Source organism: Pelophylax lessonae (genome assembly GCF_965119305.1).
Source record: "Pelophylax lessonae genome assembly, chromosome: 9".
Lineage (NCBI taxonomy): Eukaryota > Metazoa > Chordata > Amphibia > Anura > Ranidae > Pelophylax > Pelophylax lessonae.
The window spans coordinates 253,167,262-253,189,098 of NC_138776.1; the positions used below are offsets into that span (position 1 = coordinate 253,167,262).

A 21,837-nucleotide genomic window follows, 5' to 3' on the forward strand; every position below is an offset into this window, starting at 1 on the left:
TGGATCCTTGGAGATATGAATGATACATGTCGCATAGCATAATTTCTTATGTTTACCTTCAGAACATGCAGATGGTTGCTTAAGTGGACCTGCCTAATTAGACTTAATTTACAGCTGCACTATATGGCTAGATCTATTCATCACACCTATAAGGACTTGTCGGATATCCCATTCAAAATCCATGAGCATTAATATGGAGGTCTCCCCTTTGTAGCTACAACAGCCTCCAATCTTCTAGGAAGGCTTTGAACAAGATTTTGGAGTGTGTCCGTTGGAATGTGTGACTATTCAGCCAAAGGAGCAATTGTGAGGTCAGGTGCTGATGTTGGACGACAAGATCTGGCTCTCAGTCAGCATCTAATTTTATCCCAACTGTTTTCAGTACAGTCGAGGACAGGGTTCTGTGAAGGGCACTAAAGTTCTTCACACCAACCAAACTCCTTATACCAGGTCTTTATGGAGCTGGCTTTGTACACAGGGGTACAGTCATCCTAGATCAGAAAAGGCCCTTCATCAAAAGGTTGAAATAGTCTAAAATATCTTTGCATGCTGTAGCATTATTAGTACCCTTCATTTGAAACACCTGAATGTAATCGTTTGGAGGGGTATCAAATACCTTTGCCTTTATAGTGGGTGTGATGGTCGAGGGTTCACAAAAGGTTTTCTATATAATGTATATCTTCTTTCGGAATTAGGCCATATTGGGGATCATCACTATGACTTATTTGATGTGTGGCTCTTTGGGATGTGAGTTCTCTGATGTACAATAACATAGGCCCTCCTCGTGAAACATTTCCCACATTCTGAGCATGAATATGGTTTCTCTCCCGTGTGAGTCCTCTTATGCATAAAAAGGCTTGCTTTATGGCTAAAACATCTTCCGCATTCAGAACATGAAAATGGCTTTACGCCGGTGTGTATTCTCTGATGTGAGATGAGGTTATCCTTCCGAGCAAAACATCTCCCGCACTCCGAACAAGAATACGGCCTCTCCCCTGTGTGGACCCGTTTGTGATCAGTAAGAGCTGAATTCCGAGAGAAACATTTCCCGCAATCTGAACATGTATACGGCTTTAACCCCGTGTGAGCTCTCCTGTGACTAGCAACAGCTGAATTGCTAGAAAAACGTTCCCCGCATTCGGAACATGAGTAGGGCTTCTCCCCAGTGTGAATTCTCTCGTGTAAAATAAGCTTACTTCTTTGGGAGAAACATTTCCCGCATTCTGAACATGGATGGGGCTTCTCCCCCTCGTGAGTTCTCTCATGTAATATAAGTTTACCTCTTCGGGAGAAACACTTCCCGCACGTCGAACATGAATAGGACTTTTCCCCTGTGTGAGTCCTTTCATGCAAAATAAGTTTGTTTCTTTGGGAAAAACACTTCCCGCATGATGAACATGAATACGGCTTCTCCCCCGTGTGAGTCCGCTTATGCACAAAAAGGCTGGCTTTATGGCTAAAATCTTTCCCACATTCGGAACACGAAAAAGGCTTCACACCTGTGTGTGTTCTCTGATGTGAGATGAGGTTATCCTTCCGAGCAAAACATCTGCCACACTCTGAGCATGAATATGGCCTTTCTCCAGTGTGAATCCGTTTGTGATCAGTAAGGGCTGAATTCCGAGAGAAACATTTCCCACAATATGAGCATGTATGCGGTTTTAACCCCATGTGCACTTTCTTGTGACTAGCGACAGCTGAATTGCTAGAAAAATGTTCCCCACATTCCAAAGATGAATAGGGCATCTTCCCACTGTGGATCCTCTCATGCAAAATAAGTTTGTTTCTTTGGGAGAAACATTTCCCGCATTCAGAACATGAATAGGTCTTTTCCCCCTCGTGAGTTTTCTCATGTAACATAAGTTTATTTCTGCGGGAGAAACACTTCCCACACATTGAACATGAATAGGGCTTTTCTCCTGTGTGGGTCCTCTCATGCAAAGTAAGTTTGCTTCTTTGGGAGAAACACTTCCCACATAGCGAACATGAATACGGCTTCTCCCCTGTGTGAGTCCTGTTGTGTTTATTAAGAGCTGAACCAGAAGAAAAACATTCCCCACAATCAGGACACTGATATGGCTTCTCCCCCGTGTGGGTTCTCTGATGTAGACTAAAGTTGGTTCTTTTGGCAAAACATTTCCCGCAAACTGAGCATGAATATGGCTTCTCCCCGGTATGAGTCCTCAGATGTTCAACAAGAGTGGATTTCCGGGTAACATATTTCGCACATATAGGACATTGAAACATTTTACCCACTTTATAACCAAAATGATAAGTGGCAAGAGGTGAGTGATTGGGAAAATCCTCCCCATGCATAGAGGGATCAGATAGTAGATCTGTGCTGGGATGGATCTTTATCTCAATGTTGTTTTCCCCTGTAAACTCTGCTTTGATGTAAGCACCTATTTCACTTTCTGGAGAGATTATGGAATATTGATCCAGACTATTCATGTGGTATTGTCCTTCTGCAGAAAAAAAAAGAAATGGAGGAGACAAGCAATGGTTACAACAGATCTCCATTAAAAAAAAAAAAACATCCTGTCCTCTCTTCACCCCCTCCTTAACACCTTCCCACCCAGCCAATAGCAAATTGACAGCCGAGTGGCGATTCAGTTATCCTGACTGGGCGTAATATGACGTCCTGTCTGGATGCTCCGATCACGCGGCCGCGGGAGGGGGGTCGCTCAGCAGTGCGATCTGTCACCGGCCGCGTCCACGTGATATGACGTCCTGTCTGAATGCACCGATCATGCGGGGGGGCGCTCAGCAGCGCGACCTGTCACCGGCCGCGTCCGCGTGATATGACGTCCTGTCTGGATGCACGATCATGCGGCTGCGGGGGGGGGGGGTCTCTCAGCAGTGCGATCTTTCACCGGCCGCGTCCACCTAATATGACGTCCTGTCTGGATGCACTGATCATGCGGGGGGGGGGGGGGGGATGGTCGCTCAGCAGTGCGATCTGTCACCGGCCGCGTCCACAAGCCGATGACCGATCTGAGTACTGTCTTGCTGCCAGGACCATGTGATCTCAGTATCACAGCAAGTCACATGATAGTTGTGAACAATAGATCAGGGATATGCAAACTGTGGCCCTCCAGATTTTGTAGAACTATAAGTCTCTTGAGGCAGCGCAAGACTCTGACAGCCACAAGCATGACACCCAGAGGCAGAGGCATGATGGGACTTGTAGTTTTGCAACAGCTAGAGGGGCACCAGTTTGCATATCCCTGCAATAGATGGTTCCTTTCATGCCGTCCATTGAATACAACTGTGATTGGTCATTGTGATCACATGGTACAGACAGGGCCAATCACAGCCCATCTGTACCACGTGATTAGCTCTGGCCAGTCACAGTTAATCAAAACAAAATAGAGTGAATGAAATCAATTTCATTCAGTAAAATGCTTGCTTATAGTAATGTAATGCATTGCTATATGCAAACATAATGTGTGTAAAACAAAAAATCCTGATCACTTCCCCAGGGTAGTACAATGTTACTACGGAAACATTACATTGCTCTGGTCGCAGTGTGTTAAAACAAAATGTAATAAAAAATAAAACTAAAAAAAAAAAAAAAAAAGTAATAAACAATATATTGAAAACAAATTATTAATTTTTTTTTTTTTTTTTTGTACCGTCACTAGCTAGTCAGTGTCCCTGACCCCCACCCTTTATTTGCTGTGCTGCACTAGTGACAATATGTTAGCAAAAAGTAAAAAACCCAGTGGTGATCAAATACCACCAAAAGAAAGCTCTATTTGTGCCAACAAAATGAAAAAGAAAAAAAAAATCTAGTTTGGGTACAGTGTTGCATGACCGCGCAATTGTCATTTAAAGTATGACAGCGCTGAAAGCTGAAAATTGGCCTAGGCAGAAAGGGGGTAAAAGTGCCCGGTATTGAAGTGGTTAACTTTATACGCAGGTTAAATCCAGTTGGTCAAGTGGCATCCTGGAGTCCTCTGCTGCCTAACCTTGTAGTGTCAGTGGCCTGTCTTCAGTACAGAGAGGGGCACTTACGTTATGACATCAGCGCCACTCTCTGCACTATAGCACTTTGAACCCCTGCTGGCGTGGAGACGCACCCTCTGGGGGGTGTGCCCACAACTGCCTGGGCTCACAGGAAGTGGTCTGAATGATGCCCAAAACTGCCTGGGCTCACAGGAAGTGGGCTGAATGACGCCCAAAACTGCCTGGGCTCACAGGAAGTGGGCTGAATGATGCCCAAAACTGCCTGGGCTCACAGGAAGTGGTCTGAATGATGCCCAAAACTGCCTGGGCTCACAGGAAGTGGGCTGAATGATGCCCAAAACTGCCTGGGCTCACAGGAAGTGGGCTGAATGACACCCAAAAATGCCTGGACTCACAGGAAGTGGGCTGAATGAGGCCCACAGGAAGTGGTCTGAATGATGCCCAAAACTGCCTGGGCTCACAGGAAGTGGTCTGAATGATGCCCAAAACTGCCTGGGCTCACAGGAAGTGGGCTGAATGACATCCAAAACTGCCTGGGCTCACAGGAAGTGGGCTGAATGAGGCCCACAACTGCCTGGGCTCACAGGAAGTGGGCTGAATGATGCCCAAAACTGCCTGGGCTCACAGAAAGTGGGCTGAATGACACCCAAAAATGCCTGGGCTCACAGGAAGTGGGCTGAATGATGCCCAAAACTGCCTGGGCTCACAGGAAGTGGTCTGAATGATGCCCAAAACTGCCTGGGCTCACAGGAAGTGGGCTGAATGATTCCCAAAACTGCCTGGGCTCACAGGAAGTGGGCTGAATGATGCAGGCCATCATTCAACCCAGAAGAAGAGTGTCGATGAAGAGTGTTACCGTACATCCACTTCAGCTCCAGAAAATTTTACCCCGTACATTACCAGGCCATTTTTTTGGTATTCTGAACTGCTCTATTTTAACTGGCAATTGCGCGGTCATGCAACGCTTTACCAAAATTAAATTGATATAAATTTTTTTTCACACAAATAGAGCTTTCTTTTGGTGGTATTAGATCACCACTGTTTTTTTTTTTTTTACATAAATGAAAAAAAAAAAGACCAAAAATTAAAAAAAAAACAGTATTTCTCTTGCATCCTCTGACAGTCGCCGCCCACTCATACAGTCTTCACCAATGGGTATTGACCTCTTATCCACAGGAGCAAGCTAGGTAGAAGACTGTATGAGTGGGCGGCGACTGTCAGAGGACTCAGAGAAAGGAATTTTACGGTAAGATTTTACAAAAATTCAGTTTTTTCACTTTCTGCTATAAAACATATCAAATAAAAAAATTTAAAAAATCTAATTTCTTCATACATGTAGGCCAATATGTATTCTGCTACATCTCTTTGGTGGAAAAAAATCCAAATAAGCATTAATGAATTGGTTTGCGTGAAATTTATAGCGTCTGCAAACTATAGTATATTTACTGGAATTTTATTAATTTTATATATTTTTTTATATTAGTAATGGTGGTGTTTAGCGACTTAAAGTGGGACAGCGTGGGTGCAGCAGGCACAGTGTGGGTGTGGCAGGCAATCTAGACACTGGGGGGGGAGACTGAATAACTGGCACTGACATCGCCAGTGACACTAATACATTGATCTGTGATAATAGTATACACTGTCACTATACTAATGACACTGGCTCGGAAGGGGTTAACATCTAGGGGCAATAAAAGGGTTAACAAGTGTAAAGTGAGCTGCTTTTACTAAGCAATGTAACTGTTTTTACTCCCTGCTTTGAAGGGAGAAAAAAACAGCCACATTGTTGCTCTCCGCAGAGAGCCCTGTGTTGTTTACCAACACAGGGCTCTCTTCTGTCATTTGTTCAGCAGGTCCCGGACATAAATCATTGGCTGGGACCCGCTGATCGGCTTGTGCTGTAGTGAATGGCAGCACAGCCAGGGCGGTGGACGCTCACGCGCGCCCCCTACCTGGAGATGCTGAATCACGTTTATATACGTGATCCAGCACAGTGGGCCGCACTGTAGCAGTAAAGCTCCAGGAGGCGGTCCGGAAGTGGATAAAAAGGTTTCTAATGACTTTTATGGACAATCCAGATCTGGATATATGGTAAGTGGTATTCAGATGGATATGAAATTTTCCTGCACACAGATGATGTCCTGATCTACACCAAAATAGGATCCCCTGTTTAAAACGGTAATCCTCTATTTGCTCAGGACCTTTCTGGAGGAGAAGACCTCAGTTTTTTTATTTTTTTTATGTCCACGGTGGTGCAAAACCTACAACGAAAAAACCCGTAAGTGAACAAAAAACGTAGATATAAACACACACTAAAAAGTGCACTTAAGGGTATGCTTTTAGTCCACCCCCCGAAGGGGTAGGACCTCTACCCTGATACCCCCAGGGCGCAAGGCTCCTGACTGGGACATAGGCCTGGAAGACCCCGTTCTTCTGGGCAGCTGAAGCCGACCCCGATTACATGGTCAAGGGGCTCTGCCGAAGAGAGACCCCCCCCAGAGGCAGGGGAGGAAAGAACCTAAGGGCCACACATCCTCCCCCTAGAAGTCAGGGTAAGCCAGAGGACTCACACCTGAAAGTGAAAGAGTGACAAACGTGGGAGAAAATACATCGAAAATAAAAAAGGGGCCATGTTGAATGTGCAATGGCCTAGGCCCTGAGGCCTGGTAGACAAAAATTGCCCCCCGGACTTAGCCAAAAGGCCAGGCCCCAAAAGGCGCAGTGCAAAAGGAAAGCAAATTTGGTGGCTGTGACCATGTTCCTTTTCACAACGTGGGGTCCCACACCCAAGTGTTACTAAGAGCATCCCTAGGGCGACCACTCCCAGGGGGCACAGAGACCACGGACCTTCTGCCCTCCCAGCCCCTGAAGGTAGACCGTTCAAATCAGGAGGTAATGGGCTCTTCCAGCTTTCCCGGGGGAATTACTCCCGTGCCTCAACTGCCTGTGAGCGCCCCGGTTTCTGTTTCAGCCAGTACTAACCTTCCAAGTCCCCATTACTCCAGCAGGTTTGCATAGCCGCCACCCAACCTTGGTCAGGTCAGATGACAGCACAGCGCCCCCCCGCTGGATCACTGATAAGAACAGATACTACACTTAATCTTATCCAAAAGGCCGAGAAGCGAAGAACTCATGATGGACCTTCTTCATACAAAGGACACGGAATCTATTTTCCCGTTGCCCATAGTCAACAGTAAGTGAGCACTGAGTGCCTTTGGGTTCAATCACTGCAAGGGAGAGCAGTGAACATAACTGAACCAAACTGCCTATTTCTGAAAACAGTTTGAAGTATGGTGGGACAAGTCTTCAATTGACTTCCTTTTTTGAACATTGCTGGTGATCGGGCATAGGCTTGCTTTCACCTTTTTGTTTGTCATGACATATTTCATACATCATTAGCTACATAGCAGAGTGGTACCTATGTTGTATGAGAAATATCAATGCATAATTCATGCAAACAGACTGAAGAACTTTAACTCCAGTCTATGGCAACCCACCAAGGTGACCCGGGCTTCAGTGGCTGAAACTCCAGTCTATGGAAACCCACCAAGGTGACCCGGGCTACAGTGGCTGAAACTCCAGTCTATGGCAACCCACCAAGGTGACCCGGGGCTACAGTGACTGAAACTCCAGTCTATGGCAACCCACCAAGGTGACCCGGGCTACAGTGGCTGAAACTCCAGTCTATGGCAACCCACCAGGGTGACCCGGGCTACAGTGGCTGAAACCCCAGTCTATGGCAACCCACCAAGGTGACCCGGGCTACAGTGGCTGAAACTCCAGTCTATGGCAACCCACCAAGGTGACCCGGGCTACAGTGGCTGAAACCCAAGTCTATGGCAACCCACCAGGGTGACCCGGGCTACAGTGGCTGAAATCCCAGTCTATGGCAACCAACCAGGGTGACCCGGGCTACAGTGGCTGAAACACCAGTCTATGGCAACCCACCAAGGTGACCCAGGCTACAGTGGCTGAAACTCCAGTCTATGGCAACCCACCAGGGTGACCCTGGCTACAGTGGCTGAAACTCCAGTCTATGGCAACCCACCAAGGTGACCCGGGCTACAGTGGCTGAAACCCCAGTCTATGGCAACCCACCAAGGTGACCCGGGCTACAGTGGCTGAAACTCCAGTCTATGGCAACCCACCAAGGTGACCCGGGCTACAGTGGCTGAAACTCCAGTCTATGGCAACCCACCAGGGTGACCCGGGCTACAGTGGCTGAAACTCCAGTCTATGGCAACCCACCAGGGTGACCCGGGCTACAGTGGCTGAAACTCCAGTCTATGGCAACCCAAGGTGGCCCGGGCTACAGTGGCTGAAACTCCAGTCTATGGCAACCCACCAGGGTGACCTGGACTACAGTGGCTGAAACCCCAGTTTATGGCAACCCACCAAGGTGACCCGGGCTACAGTGACTGAAACTACAGTCTATGGCAACCCACCAAGGTTACCCGGGCTACAGTGGCTGAAACTCCAGTCTATGGCAACCCACCAGGGTGACTCGGGCTACAGTGGCTGTGACCCCAGTCTATGGCAACCCACCAAGGTGACCCAGGCTACAGTGGCTGAAATCCCCAGTCTATGGCAACCCACCAAGGTGACCCGGGCTACAGTGGCTGAAATCCCCAGTCTATGGCAACCCACCAAGGTGACCCGGGCTACAGTGGCTGAAACCCCAGTCTATGGCAACCCACCAAGGTGACCCGGGCTACAGTGGCTGAAACTCCAGTCTATGGCAACCCACCAAGGTGACCCGGGCTACAGTGGCTGAAACTCCAGTCTATGGCAACCCACCAAGGTGACCCGGGCTACAGTGGCTGAAACCCCAGTCTATGGCAACCCACCAAGGTGACCCGGGCTACAGTGGCTGAAACTCCAGTCTATGGCAACCCACCAAGGTGACCCGGGCTACAGTGGCTGAAACTCCAGTCTATGGCAACCCACCAAGGTGACCCGGGCTACAGTGGCTGAAACTCCAGTCTATGGCAACCCACCAGGGTGACTCGGGCTACAGTGGCTGAAACCCCAGTCTATGGAAACCCACCAAGGTGACCCGAGCTACAGCGGCTGAAACCCCAGTCTATGGCAACCCACCAAGGTGACCCGGGCTACAGTGGCTGAAACCCCAGTCTATGGCAACCCACCAAGGTGACCCGGGCTACAGTGGCTGAAACCCCAGTCTATGGCAACCCACCAAGGTGACCCGGGCTACAGTGGCTGAAACTGCAGTCTATGGCAACCCACCAAGGTGACCCGGGCTACAGTGTCTGAAACTCCAGTCTATGGCAACCCACCAGGGTGACCCGGACTACAGTGGCTGAAACCCCAGTCTATGGCAACCCACCAAGGTGACCCGGGCTACAGTGGCTAAAACTCCAGTCTATGGCAACCCACCAAGGTGACCCGGGCTACAGTGGCTAAAAGTCTAGTCTATGGCAACCCACCAAGGTGACCCGGGCTACAGTGGCTGAAAACAATTAATCCTTTTTAGTTGGAGTTCATTTCCAAAATGATTAAACAATCAGAATTTTTCTTTTATCTTTTTGCTGTATTTAGTGTTTATTCCTCACCTGTGTTGATCTCTAAAGGAATTTCCTCCTCTTTGATCCTCACATGTCCATCTTCCTCCTCCTCAGGTTTGAAGTCTCTTGGAGTGTCTCCGGGGTCTGTAATTAAAGATGAGAGTGAACCCCTTGTACTGAGATGTATGAGAGACCCCAGAGAGTGTGTGTGGGGGGAGACTGGTCACGTAACCCCCACCTCTGCTGATCCCCCGCTTGGTAGTAACCCCCAGCTCAGCTGATCCCCGCTCAGTAGTAACCCCCAGCTCTGCTGATCCCCTACTCAGTAGTAACCCCCAGCTCTGCTGATCCCCCACTCAGTAGTAACCCCCAGCTCTGCTGATCCTCAGGTTTTCTGATCCTCCTGGTCACATCTCTTGGCTGGTAACACACAATGACATGATGTGAGGAAGAGAGCCAGAGTCTAATAGAGGCTGATGACTCCTGACTCCCCCACTGGGCACATACTGTCCACTGACAGAGGAGGGGGGAGAAGAAGAGATTGTTGTAGAGGCTGAACAAGGAGAATCTGGGACTCTTCTCTGGATTTAGTGTTTATTACTCACCTGTGCTGATCTCTGGTGGGATTAGCAGCTCATCGATCCTTACATATGGCTCTTCTGCTTCAATTCTGTAGTCAATGTTCACTGCAAGGGTATCCTATACAAGAATGATTACTTTAAATAGCATCCAAATGCTATTACAGATTAAAGAAGCATTCCTTTTATAATGATCACAGGGTTTAATAGATGGTTAGATTGCTTGCAAGAAGGAAGGTGCTATATGGGTCTACTTGTTAGTTTAGATGGATGGATTGAACCTACCAGTTCCTCCTGAGGGATTTCCTGATGTTCCTGTGTGGAGTCCCGGGAATACAGAGGACGGGGACATCTCTCTGGGGGATTTCTGTTACTGGATCCATCTGTAGGAAACACACACACTGACTGATTACATTGTTTCTTTGTCTTTATATCAGAGGAAGTGTGTATCGAGGGCAGGGGTCTTCAAACTATGGCCCTCCAGTTGTTAACCACTTTGCCGCTGCTCACTAGAGCTCTACTGCGGCAAAGTGGCTCTTGTAGGTCTGACGACGTAGACTTACGTCGCCAGACACTCCCCCTTCTCGGCGGCGCGTGCACGCCGCTGGAGGTTCGCTCCCACTGTATTCAGTCACAGCGGGAGTCGGGCCAGGGGAGGAGCGGCGGTGATAACCGCCGCTCTTCCCCGATCGTCGGGGAATCGAGTCTGGAGATCCGCCCGCTTGTGTAAACAAAGCGGGCGGATCTCCTAAGTGACATTCAGGGACAGATTGCAGGATTCAGCATAGCTGAACCTGCGATCTGTGCCTGTGTCACCTAGTCCCCTCCCCCCACACACGTCAGTAAGCACCAGGCATACATTAACCCCTCCCTCTCCAATAAAATTAACCCCTTCCCTGCCAGTGTCATTTTTACAGTAACAGTGCATATTTATAGCACTGATTACTGTAGTAATGTCACTGGTAATCGCAAAAGTGTCAAAAATGTCAGTCAAGGGTCCGATCTGTCCGCCGCAATGTCACAAAAAAAAAAAATAAAAAATCACAGATCGCCGCCATTACCAAAAACGACAGAAATCTTTCCCTTAGTTAGTAAACGCAATAACTTTTGCGCAAACCAATCAAAATACGCTTATTGCGATTTTTTTTTACCACAACTATGTAGCAGAAAACAAATTGGCCTAAAATGATAAAAAAAATTTAGATTTTTACATTTTTTTGGGGGGGAATTTCATATAAAAAAATGTGAAAAATATTGTTATTTTTTCAAAATTGTCGCTCTTTTTTTGTTTATAGCGCAAAAAGTAAAAATCGCACAGGTGATCAAATACCACCAAAAGAAAGCTCTGTTTGTGGGAAAAAAAGGACGTAAATTTCGTTTGGGCACGGCGTTGCATGACCGCGCAATTGTCAGTTAAATTTGCACAGTGCTGAATCGCAAAAAGTGGCCTGGACATAAGACAGCAAAATCCTCCGGTGGTAAAGTGGTTAAGGAACTACAATTCCCATTATTCCTAGTAAGGTCTGTGAATGTCAGAGTTTTACAATGCCTCATGGGATGTGTAGTTCCGCAACAGCTGGAGGGCCGTAGTTTGAGGATCCTCAATACTCTTCTCTCCTTTACAAGGAACGGAAGTCTCCTCTTACCCGGTGATGTGAGGGGCGGCCGCTTCTCCATCATGACGTCCTTGTAGAGGTCCTTGTGTCCTTCTATATACTCCCACTCCTCCATGGAGAAATAGACAGTGACATCCTGACACCTTATAGGAACCTGACACACACAATGATACAGTCACCATCCAGACACATCCCTTGTCTGTTACTGGATAATGTCCCAGAATTCCCGGCACCACTCACCTCTCCCGTCAGCAACTCAGTGATCTCTCTGGTTGCTTCTTGAATCTTGTTGGTTCTTCTTAGGTAGTGAGATGGAGTTTCAGTAACAGGACTTTGTTTTCGCATTGTGTAGTCATTGCAAAGCTTGAGAGCTATATAATTCTATATATAAAAGGAAAAATCTAATGAGCAGCAAGACTAGAATGGTGCTTTGATTGCCAAAGAAGCGTAGCAAATCTTTTGAAGATTTCAGACATACTACTCGTCTTATGGTGGGATAATAGGTTTGGTGGAAACGTGTGTGAGCACCCTTGCCAACAGGAGAATGCTAAATACATATATTCAAGTAGACATATTGATACTTCTTTACAACAGTACATTATCGGTTAACCGGTTGCCGACCGCCGCAAGTACATATACTGCGGCGGTCAGCCCCGGCCAGGCAAAGTGACGTACCGGTACGTCACTAGCCTGTCACTGGCTTGTGAGCCAATAGCGGGCAAGCGCCCGCCCCGGCTCGTTCCCTGGGAAGTCCGTGCGTGTGACCGGCGGACCCGATGTCCACCGGTCACTCGCGATCGTCCGCCAGGAAGGGAGAAAGGCAGGCGGCTGATGTAAACAAGCCGCCTGTCATTCTCCCCTGTGTAGGAATGGTGATCATACGGTTCTACTATGTAGGACCGTTGATCACTGTTCCTACACCTGTAGCCATGTCCAATCACAGTTAGAAACACGCCCCTAGGGACACACTTAACCCCTCCTTCCCCAATAAAGTTAACCCCTTCCCTGCCAGTGTCATTTTTACAGTAACAGTGCATATGTATAGCACTGATTACTGTAGTAATGTCACTGGTAACCCCAAAAGTGTCAAAAATGTCAGTCAAGGGTCCGATCTGTCCGCCGCAATGTCGCAGTACCGCAAAAAAAATTGCAGATCGCCGCCATTACGCATTAAAAAAAAAAACAACAAAAATGACAAAAATCTTTCCCTTTGTTAGTAAACGCAATAACTTTTGCGCAAACCAATCAAAATACGCTTTTCGCTATTTTTTTAACCAAACATAGGTAGCATAAAACAAATTGGCCAAAAATGTTAAAAATTTTTGATTTTTACATTTTTTTTTGGGGGGGGGGGGGGTTTCATATAAAAAAATGTGAAAATGTTATTTTTGCAAAATTGACGCTCTTTTTTTGTTTATAGCGCGTGATCAAAAAATCGCACAGGTGATCAAATACCACCAAAAGAAAGCTCTGTTTGTGGGAAAAAAAAGGACGTCAAATTCGTTTAGGTACAGCGTCGCACGAACGTGCAATTGTCCGTTAAAATCACGCAGTGGTGAACGCAAAAAAAGCCCTGGTCAGGAAGGGGGTAAAATATTCCGGGGCTTAAGTGGTTAAAGTTGATTAGCATTTAAGATATTCAAAGAGGATCTGAACTCTGGAAGCCATGGTGTGTAGGCATGTTAGGAGGTGCTTGGGATGTCAACCTCTAGAGCAGGGGTGTCAAACTCAATTTCATTGCAGGCCGCATCAGCATTATGGTTGCCTTCAAAGGGCCGGTTATATCTGTAGAATTAGATGTTCAGAGCACCCCACTCCCCCTTACATGAGATGTCAAGAACCCCCCCCCCCACCATAAAAAGTCAAGAGTCACCCACCCTTCCTTACATCACAATGCAGCCCCTTACCTTGTGCTGCTGCCAGGAAGAAGATGCAGGTGGATCTGGGAAGAAGTGCAAGGTCTGGAGGAGAACCAGAGGAGGGCTGGAGTCAGCTTCCAGAGTCTGCTGAATGCTGAGACCAGGGGAGGCAAAGGAAAGGTGGTGTTGCGGCTGCACAGAGAGGTGCAGGATCTGTAGGAGTAGTTCTGCCCTACTCTCTGCTGCTGACTGCTAAGAAGGAGGGGGGGGGGGCAAAGATGAGCCTTTCTGCAGCTGCACAGAGGAGTGCAGGATCTGGCAAAGGAGTTCTGTCCTCTCTTCTGCTGACTACAGAGACAAGGTTGGGGCAGAGACAAGGGAGGTGCTGCAGCTGCAGGATAGGTGCGAGGGCCACATGAAATGGACTGGGGGGCCGAATTGGGCCAGTGGGCCTTGTGTTTGACACCTGTGCTCTAGAGGGTAACTATCAGGTCTGTGTTTTATTAATGAGATGAGAGTGATGTCATGTGACCTCCCAGAATTCTCCTCACCTCTCCGGTCAGGTTTGTGTTTTATTAATAGAGATAAGAATGAGATCATGTGACCTCCCAGAATCCTCCTCACCTCTCCGGTCAGGTCTGTGTTTTATTAATAGAGATAAGAGTGATGTCATGTGACCTCCCAGAATCCTCCTCACCTCTCCGGTCAGCTCTTTTTTATTAATAGAGATAAGAGTGATGTCATGTGACCTCCCAGAATCCTCCTCACCTCTCCATTCAGCAGGTAGATGATCTCCAAGGTGAGGTCTAATATCCGCTCAGTTACACATCCCTGCTCCGTCTCCATGCTCGATCAGGTGATCTGCTTAAAGGTCTTTCTTTATAAACTGGTTTTAGAATTAGAGGAAGTAACAGTAAATAGGTATAGAAATAGGAAAGAAGCATAGATGTTTATAGTTAATATTTAAACCCCTTTCTTCCACCTCAGCACCCCTTTAAAAAGTTATAAACGTCTAGGTGGGGGGGGGGGGGGGGGTTGCCACCTTTTTTTAAAGCCAAACCCAAACACTTGGGAGGAGAGAGGGCTAGTGCTGGGGGGGTCCTATATGTCATGAAGGACACTTTGGGAGGGGAGAGAGCTAGAGCTAACAAGAAGGGGGAGATCAGATATGTGGGGGGGGGGAGGGGGCTCTAGGAGTATTATTATTGTTATTTCAGGTACTTATATAGTGTCATCAATTTACGCAGCGCTTTACATATACATTGTACATTCACATCAGTCCCTGCCCTCAAGGAGCTTACAATCTAAGGTCCGTAACTCACATCCATACATACACATACTAGGACCAATTTAGATAGCAGCCAATTAACCTACCAGCATGTCTGTGGAGTGTGGGAGGAAACCGGAGTACCCGGAGGAAACCCACGCAGACACAGGGAGAACATGCAAACTCCAGGCAGGTAGTGTGGTGGTTGGGATTCAAACCAGCGACCCTTTTATTACTAGGTGAAAGTGCTAACCACTGCACCACTGTGCCGCCCAAGTAGAGAGGATATTGCTAGTGGGGGGGGGGGGGCTTTGGGAGGGGAGAGGGCTAATGCAGGGGGTTAGATATATGTTGGGGGGCACTTTGGTAGGAGAGAGGGCTAGTGCTTGTGGGGGGGGGGGGGGGGGGGGTTGGAGAAGATCCGCCTGATTTGTTTACACAAGCGGGCGGATTTTCTCACGCTTTCCCCGCGCGCCGCAGAGACAGCTAGGAATCCTGTGATCTGTCCCTGTCTGTCACATAGGCGATCCTCAGAGTCCGTTCCCATTTCCCCCATAGCCACTTGCCGACCAGTCACGTTGACTGTACTGCGGCAAAGTGGCTCGTTCCCGTCCAGCAACGTAGACCTACGTCGCTGGACTCATCCCCTTGCGGGCGGCTCGCGCGCGCCGCCGGAGGCTCGCTCCCGCTGTATTCAGTCACAGCGGGAGTCAGGCCAGGGGAGGAGCGGCGGTGATTACCGCCGCTCTTCCCCGATCATCGGGGAATCGAGTGTGGAGATCCGCCCGCTTGTGTAAACAAAGCGGGCGGATCTCCTAAGTGACAGGCAGGGTCAGATTGCAGGGTTCAGCATAGTTGAACCCTCGATCTGTCCCTGTGTCACTCAGTCCCCTCCCCCCACACACGTCAGTAAGCACCAGGCATACATTAACCTCTCCCTCTCCAATAAAATTAACCCCTTCACTGCCAATGTCATTTTACAGTAACAGTGCATATGTATAGCACGGATTACTGTGGTAATGTCACTGGTACCCCCAAAAGTGTCAAAAATGTCAGTCAAGGGTCCCATCTGTCCGCGGCAATCCCGCAAAAAAAAAAAATTGCAGATCACCGCCATTACTCGTTAAAAAAAAAAAAAAAACAACAAAAATGACAGAAATCTTTTCCCTTAGTAAACGCGATAACTTTTGCGCAAACCAATCAAAATAAGCTTATTGTGATTTTTTTTTACCAAACATAGGTAGCAGAAAACAAATTGGCCAAAAAATTTTTAAAAATTTGATTTTTACATTTTTTGGGGGGGATTTCATATAAAAAAATGTGAAAAATATTGTTATTTTTGCAAAATTGTCGCTCTTTTTTTGATTATAGCGCATGATCAAAAAATCGCACAGGTGATCAAATACCACCAAAAGAAAGCTCTGTTTGTGGGAAAAAAAGGACGTCAATTTCGTTTGGGTACGGCGTCGCACGACCGCGCAATTGTCAGTTAAAGTTGCACAGCACCGAATTGCAAAAAGTGGCCTGGACGTAAGACAGCAAAATCCTCCGGTGGTAAAGTGGATAGAGATGCATGGGGAACTGACAGCTGTGTCTCCGCACACAGAGCGGAGACACAGCTGTGTCACACTCCTGCTCAGCGGGGGAATCGGCGGATTGATTCCCCCGCTGAGAAAAACGGGACAGTGTGTGTGAAAGAGCCCTAAGTCGGAGCGACTTGAGTCGCTCTGATTAGAACGGTTCCATTGCACAGAATGGAGCGCTACTTGTCAGGCAACCAAGTCGTGGTAGTGTGAACCGGCTTTAAGTCTTCCCCCCCCCCCCCCCCGACGATCGGGGAAGAGCAACGGTGATCGCCGCCTCTCCTCCCCTGGCCCGACTCCCGCTGTGTCTAAACACAGTGGGAGCGAGCCTCCGGTGGCGCGCGCGCCGCCGAGAGAGGGAGGAATCCAGCGACGTAGTAGCAGCAACGTGAGCGGTTGGCAATGGTCAGGAGCCAGTCCCGTCGGCTACCGTTCATTGGCCTGTCTTTGACGGCTCTGTCTCTGTGGTGGGAGCGCACGCTTTCAGCACAAAAACATCGGCCGAAAAAGAAACGTATATAAATATATATTCAGCGTGTGACCATTAAAGCCCACCCATTCACCACCGCACATGTGTAACAAGGGCAGCAACTGGTTAAAGAGGGAGGGGGGAATACACAATAGAAATTAATCGAACAAAAAGCACACCCTTACCTTCTCCTCCTACTGAGCACACGCTCTTCAGGCTCACAGCGCCTGCCTTCTCCTCCTACCCTGGGCTACAACAAAATGGCCACTGTGTTTACACCAAAACATACACACAGAGCAATTAACAATATAATACAGTTTTGTTTCCGCATTTAAATGTACTTCTCAAAGTCTCAAAAAGACTTTATTACCTTCTCTTCATTCACAATTCTCAGCCTGAACAGCATTAGGAATATCTGCTGCTTTCTTCAGTGGACTACAACAAAATGGCCACTGTGTTTACACCAAAACTTACAGAGCAATTAACAATATATTACAGTTTTGTTTCCGCATTTAAATGTGCCTCTCAAAAAGACTTTATTACCTCCTCTTCATTCACAATTCTCAGCCTAAACAGCATTGGGAATATCTGCTGCTTTCTTCAGTGGACTACAACAAAATGGCTGCACACAGAACTACTATCAATATATTAGTTTTGTTAAAGGGGGGGGGGGGGAGTTAGGACCCCCCCCCCCCCCCCCCACACACACACACACACACACACACACACTTTTACGGAACAATAGGGATGGAGGCACTTTGTCCTAGATGGGCAGTACCCCATATAAAGTCCCAATAATTTTAATTAATTGATCAATTAATTTTTTTCTATTACAGTTTTGTTGTTGCATGTAGATGCCCCCCTCATAATAATAAAGCATTTTTAGCTCCTCCAGCCTGACCACTCATCGGGAATATCTGCTTTCTTCTCTGGGCTACAAGAAAATGGCCACCTCCTGCAGTGAGGACAATTGTGTTCCCATATTGAGTTTTGTAGAAGATTAGCAGCAACAGCAAGCAGACATCGGTTACCGCAGTCCCATGGCACACACAATCCTCCCTGCTTTGCTAAATAGAAAATAGAAAACATATTGAGTGCTACAAGAAAATGGCCACCTCCTGCAGTGAGGACAATTGTGTCCCATATTGACAACATTGTTTTGTAGAAGCAGCAACAGCAAGCAGACATGGGTTACCGCAGTCCCATGGCACACACAGTCCTCCCTGCTTTGCTAAATAGAAAACATATTGTGTGCTACAAGAAAATGGCCACCTCCTGCAGTGAGGACAATTGTGTTCCCCATATTGACAACATTGGTTTGTAGAAGATTAGCAGCAACAGAAAGCAGACATGGGTTACCACAGTCCCATGGCACACACAGTCATCCCTGCTTTACTAAATAGAAATAGAAAACATATTGTGTGCTACAAGAAAATGGCCACCTCCAGCAATGAGGACAATTGTGTTCCCCATATTGACAACATCGATTTGTAGAAGATTAGCAGCAACAGAAAGCAGACATGGGTTACCGCAGTCCTCCCTGCTTTGCTAAATAGGAAATAGAAAACATATTGTGTGCTACAAGAAAATGTCCACTTCCCTTTCTTTGATTGAAAACACTTTGTCCTCTTGTATTTTGCCTCTAGTGTTTGCAATGGGACAATAAGTAGGGTTGTAGCAGTGTTTCAAGGGCGGACACTAAATGCTCACTGCCCCGGAGCCACCATTTGAGGTTTAAAATCCTGTGAGAGGACAAAGTGGCCATTGTATTCTAGCCTACAGTAAGCAGTGGGGTGGCCATTTTGTTGTAGTCCAGAAACAAATTGGGGCTGTGACGGTTATGTTGTAGTCCAGAAACAAATAGAGCTGTGACCATTATGTTGTAGTCCAGAAACAAATGGGGTCTGTGGCCATTTTGTTGTAGTCCAGAAACAAATGGGGGCTGTCAACCTTATTTTGTAGTTCAGAAACAAATGGGGTCGGTGGCCATTTTGTTGTAGTCCAGAAACAAATAGAGCTGTGACCGTTATGTTGTAGTCCAGAAACAAATGGGGCTGTGACCATTATGTTGTAGTCCAGAAACAAATGGGTTCTGTGGCCATTTTGTTGTAGTCCAGAAACAAATGGGTTCTGTGGCCATTTTGTTGTAGTCCAGAAACAAATGGGACCTGTGGCCATTTTGTTGTAGCTCAGCAGGAAGGGGAGGCTCTCCAGTAGTTAAGGCAGGAGAGTGGCTGGATAGTGAGGAGGAGGAAGCTATTACGTTTATCCCACTTGACCTAAAAGAGCCATCTCTCTCTGCGTATGTCCTTATCCTTCTCTCTCTCTTTATATTTTTAAGTAGGATGCCTGAGCTTATGTTTCATATAATATGACTCTTATAATTCCAGATATCTTTTAATTAAAGGAACGCCCAAATCCGGCGTCTTTATTGAAGGCCAAAACAGTTTTCGGGGAAACGCCTTGAAACAGATCACCTGACCGAAAATGGAAAAGGAGCCAAGTCACGTGACTGAGCGGATATTGAACCTCACCCTGGAGATGGTTTACCTGCTGACCAGAGAGGTGAGGACGGGGGGCGCTAAAGGACCCGGGGAATCCTGGGTAGCATCGTTAGCGGCGGAGGGACCGCCTAGGGTTGCCACCTCATCCATTTAAACCAGGACATATATTAACCGTCTTCAGCCCCGGAAGGTTTTGCCCCCTTAATGACCAGGCCATTTTTTTGCGATTCGGCACGAAAAAATTGCGCGGTCATGCGATGCTGTACTAGGGATCGACCGATTATCGGCAAAGCCGATATATCGAGGGCCGATATGCACTTTCCCCGATATATCGGAATCGGCCACCAAGGTGACTGATATTGGCGATATTTCGGGAAAGTGCTTGTACCGGAGTGATGGGTGCGGCTAGAGGCATCACCCCGGTACCGGCGTCCATAGACGATGGTCGGTTGTCTTGTAATGACAACCGATGACGCTGAGAAGCCGCTCAGCTGTCATTACAAGGAGCGGGAGGGGACGTCTCTCTCCCGCCGCCTTCCGCGTTTCGCCCAGGTCTCCCGTCCCACCAACCTGCACAGCCGCCGAAGACCCGATCAAAGCCGCATTCGGCTCTGATCGGGTCTCCATGTAAAAACCTGGAAGTGATGCCATGACATCACTTCCGGGTACTCTGCACCAGATAAAAAAAATGACAGCATTCAAAACAGCCAAACTGAATGAATGCTTTTAAGTGCAGAGGAGGGGTTTGGGGTCTTTTAGACCCCCAGATCCCTCCATAAGAGTACCTGTCAAGTAAAATAAAAATATCGCCCCATATTGGCCGATACCGATATGCATTGACCAAAATATCGGTATAGGCAACGAACAACCGATATCAGTCGATCACTACGCTGTACCGAAATACAATTGATGTCCGTATTTTCCCACAAATAGTGTTTCCTTTTTTGCGGTTTTTAGATTTTGCAATATAAACAAAAAAAGAGTGAAAAAGTATTAATCTTTATTAATAAAACACAGACCTGACCGGAGAGGTGAGGAAGATTCTGGGAGGTCACATGACATCACTCTTATCTCTATTAATAAAACACAGAGCTGACCGGATGAGCATATAACATTGTAATAATATGTATCTCCATGCACTAAGGCAACATAACTTGATGCTTTTGCTTTTAATATAGAATTATATAGCCTTTAAGTTATCTGATGGCTTGGTTGCTTCAGAAGAAATTAAGACTCAAAGCCCAGTGACAGAGCCTCCATCTCAACCCCTAAGCCACAAGAAGGTCCAGGAAGTCACCAGTGAGATCTCTGCGCTACTAACTGAAGAGGTGAGGAGGATTCTGGGAGGTCACATGACATCACTCTTATCTCTATTAATAAAACACAGACCTGACCGGAGAGGAGAGGAGGATTCTGGGAGGTCACATGACATCACTCTTATCTCTATTAATAAAACACAGACCTGACGGGAGAGGAGAGGAGGATTCTGGGAGGTCACATGACATCACTCTTATCTCTATTAATAAAACACAGACCTGACGGGAGAGGTGAGGAGGATTCTGGGAGGTCACATGACATCACTCTTATCTCTATTAACCACTTAAGCCCTGGAGGATTTGGCTGCTCAAAGACCAGGGCCTATTTTGCGATTCGGCACTGCGTGACTTTAACAGACAATTACGCGGTCGTGCGACACTGTACCTAAACGAAATTGATGTACTTTTTTTCCCCACAAACAGAGCTTTCTTTTGGTGCTATTTGATCACCTGTGGGATTTTTACTTTTTGCGCTATAAACAAATAAAGAGCGAAAATTTTGAACAAAATAATAATATTTTTCACATTTTTTTATTTGAAATTTCCCCAAAAAAATGTAAAAATCAAAATGTTTTAACATTTTAGGCCAATTTGTTTTCTGCTACATATTTTTGGTAAAAAAAAATTTGCAATAAGCGTATTTTGATTGGTTTGCGCAAAAGTTATTGCGTTTACTAACTAGGGGAAAGATTTTTGTCATTTTTATTGTTTTTTTTTTTATTTAACGAGTAATGGCGGCGATCTGCGATTTTTTTTTGCTGGACTTCGACATTGCGGCGGACAGATCGGACCCCTGACTGACATTTTTGACACTTTTGGGGGTACCAGTGACATTACTGCAGTAATCAGTGCTATACATATGCACTGTTACTGTAAAAATGACACTGGGAGGGAAGGGGTTGATTTTATTAGTGATCAAGGGGTTAAGAGTGTCCCTAGGGGCGTGTTTCTAACTGTAAAGGGGTGTGGCTAGTGATGTAACCACAGAGACATACGATCCTACCTAGCAGGATCGTATGATCTCTGCTGTTACACCAGGGAGAATGATAGGCGGCTTTGTTTACATCAGCCACCTGCCTTTCTCCCTCTCCCCCGGGAGATCGCGAGTGACCGGCGGACATCGGAGCCGCTGGTCACACACGCGGGGATGC

The 21,837-nt window shown here is 47.0% G+C and overlaps 4 protein-coding genes across 4 annotated transcripts in view; 1 reads left to right on the forward strand and 3 right to left on the reverse strand.

Annotated features, from left to right (window-relative positions):
• LOC309564371 (uncharacterized protein) overlaps nucleotides 1-21,837 on the reverse strand; it is a gene marked incomplete at its 3' end in the record, with an annotated part of 548,195 nt that overhangs the window by 382,972 nt on the left and 143,386 nt on the right. The gene's annotated exons all lie outside the window — the stretch shown is intronic.
• Nucleotides 1-21,837, reverse strand: part of LOC309562771 (uncharacterized protein) — a 379,789-nt gene that overhangs the window by 217,619 nt on the left and 140,333 nt on the right. The gene's annotated exons all lie outside the window — the stretch shown is intronic.
• The window catches only part of LOC309562634 (uncharacterized protein), a 148,791-nt gene continuing 127,425 nt past the window's right edge, over nucleotides 472-21,837 (reverse strand). The window contains exons 4-7 of the mRNA XM_082266890.1: nucleotides 10,358-10,455; nucleotides 10,100-10,193; nucleotides 9,543-9,638; nucleotides 472-2,465 (exon numbers count right to left, since the gene is read on the reverse strand). Coding sequence (XP_082123016.1) covers nucleotides 715-2,465; nucleotides 9,543-9,638; nucleotides 10,100-10,193; nucleotides 10,358-10,455 — 2,039 coding nt within the window. The 3' untranslated portion in view covers nucleotides 472-714. The remainder of the gene's footprint in view (nucleotides 2,466-9,542; nucleotides 9,639-10,099; nucleotides 10,194-10,357; nucleotides 10,456-21,837) is intronic.
• LOC309563392 (uncharacterized protein) overlaps nucleotides 19,223-21,837 on the forward strand; it is a gene marked incomplete at its 3' end in the record, with an annotated part of 114,417 nt that continues 111,802 nt past the window's right edge. The window contains 2 exon segments of the mRNA XM_082267786.1: nucleotides 19,223-19,431; nucleotides 20,549-20,698. Of these exon segments, the coding sequence (XP_082123912.1) occupies nucleotides 19,354-19,431; nucleotides 20,549-20,698 (228 nt within the window). The 5' untranslated portion in view covers nucleotides 19,223-19,353.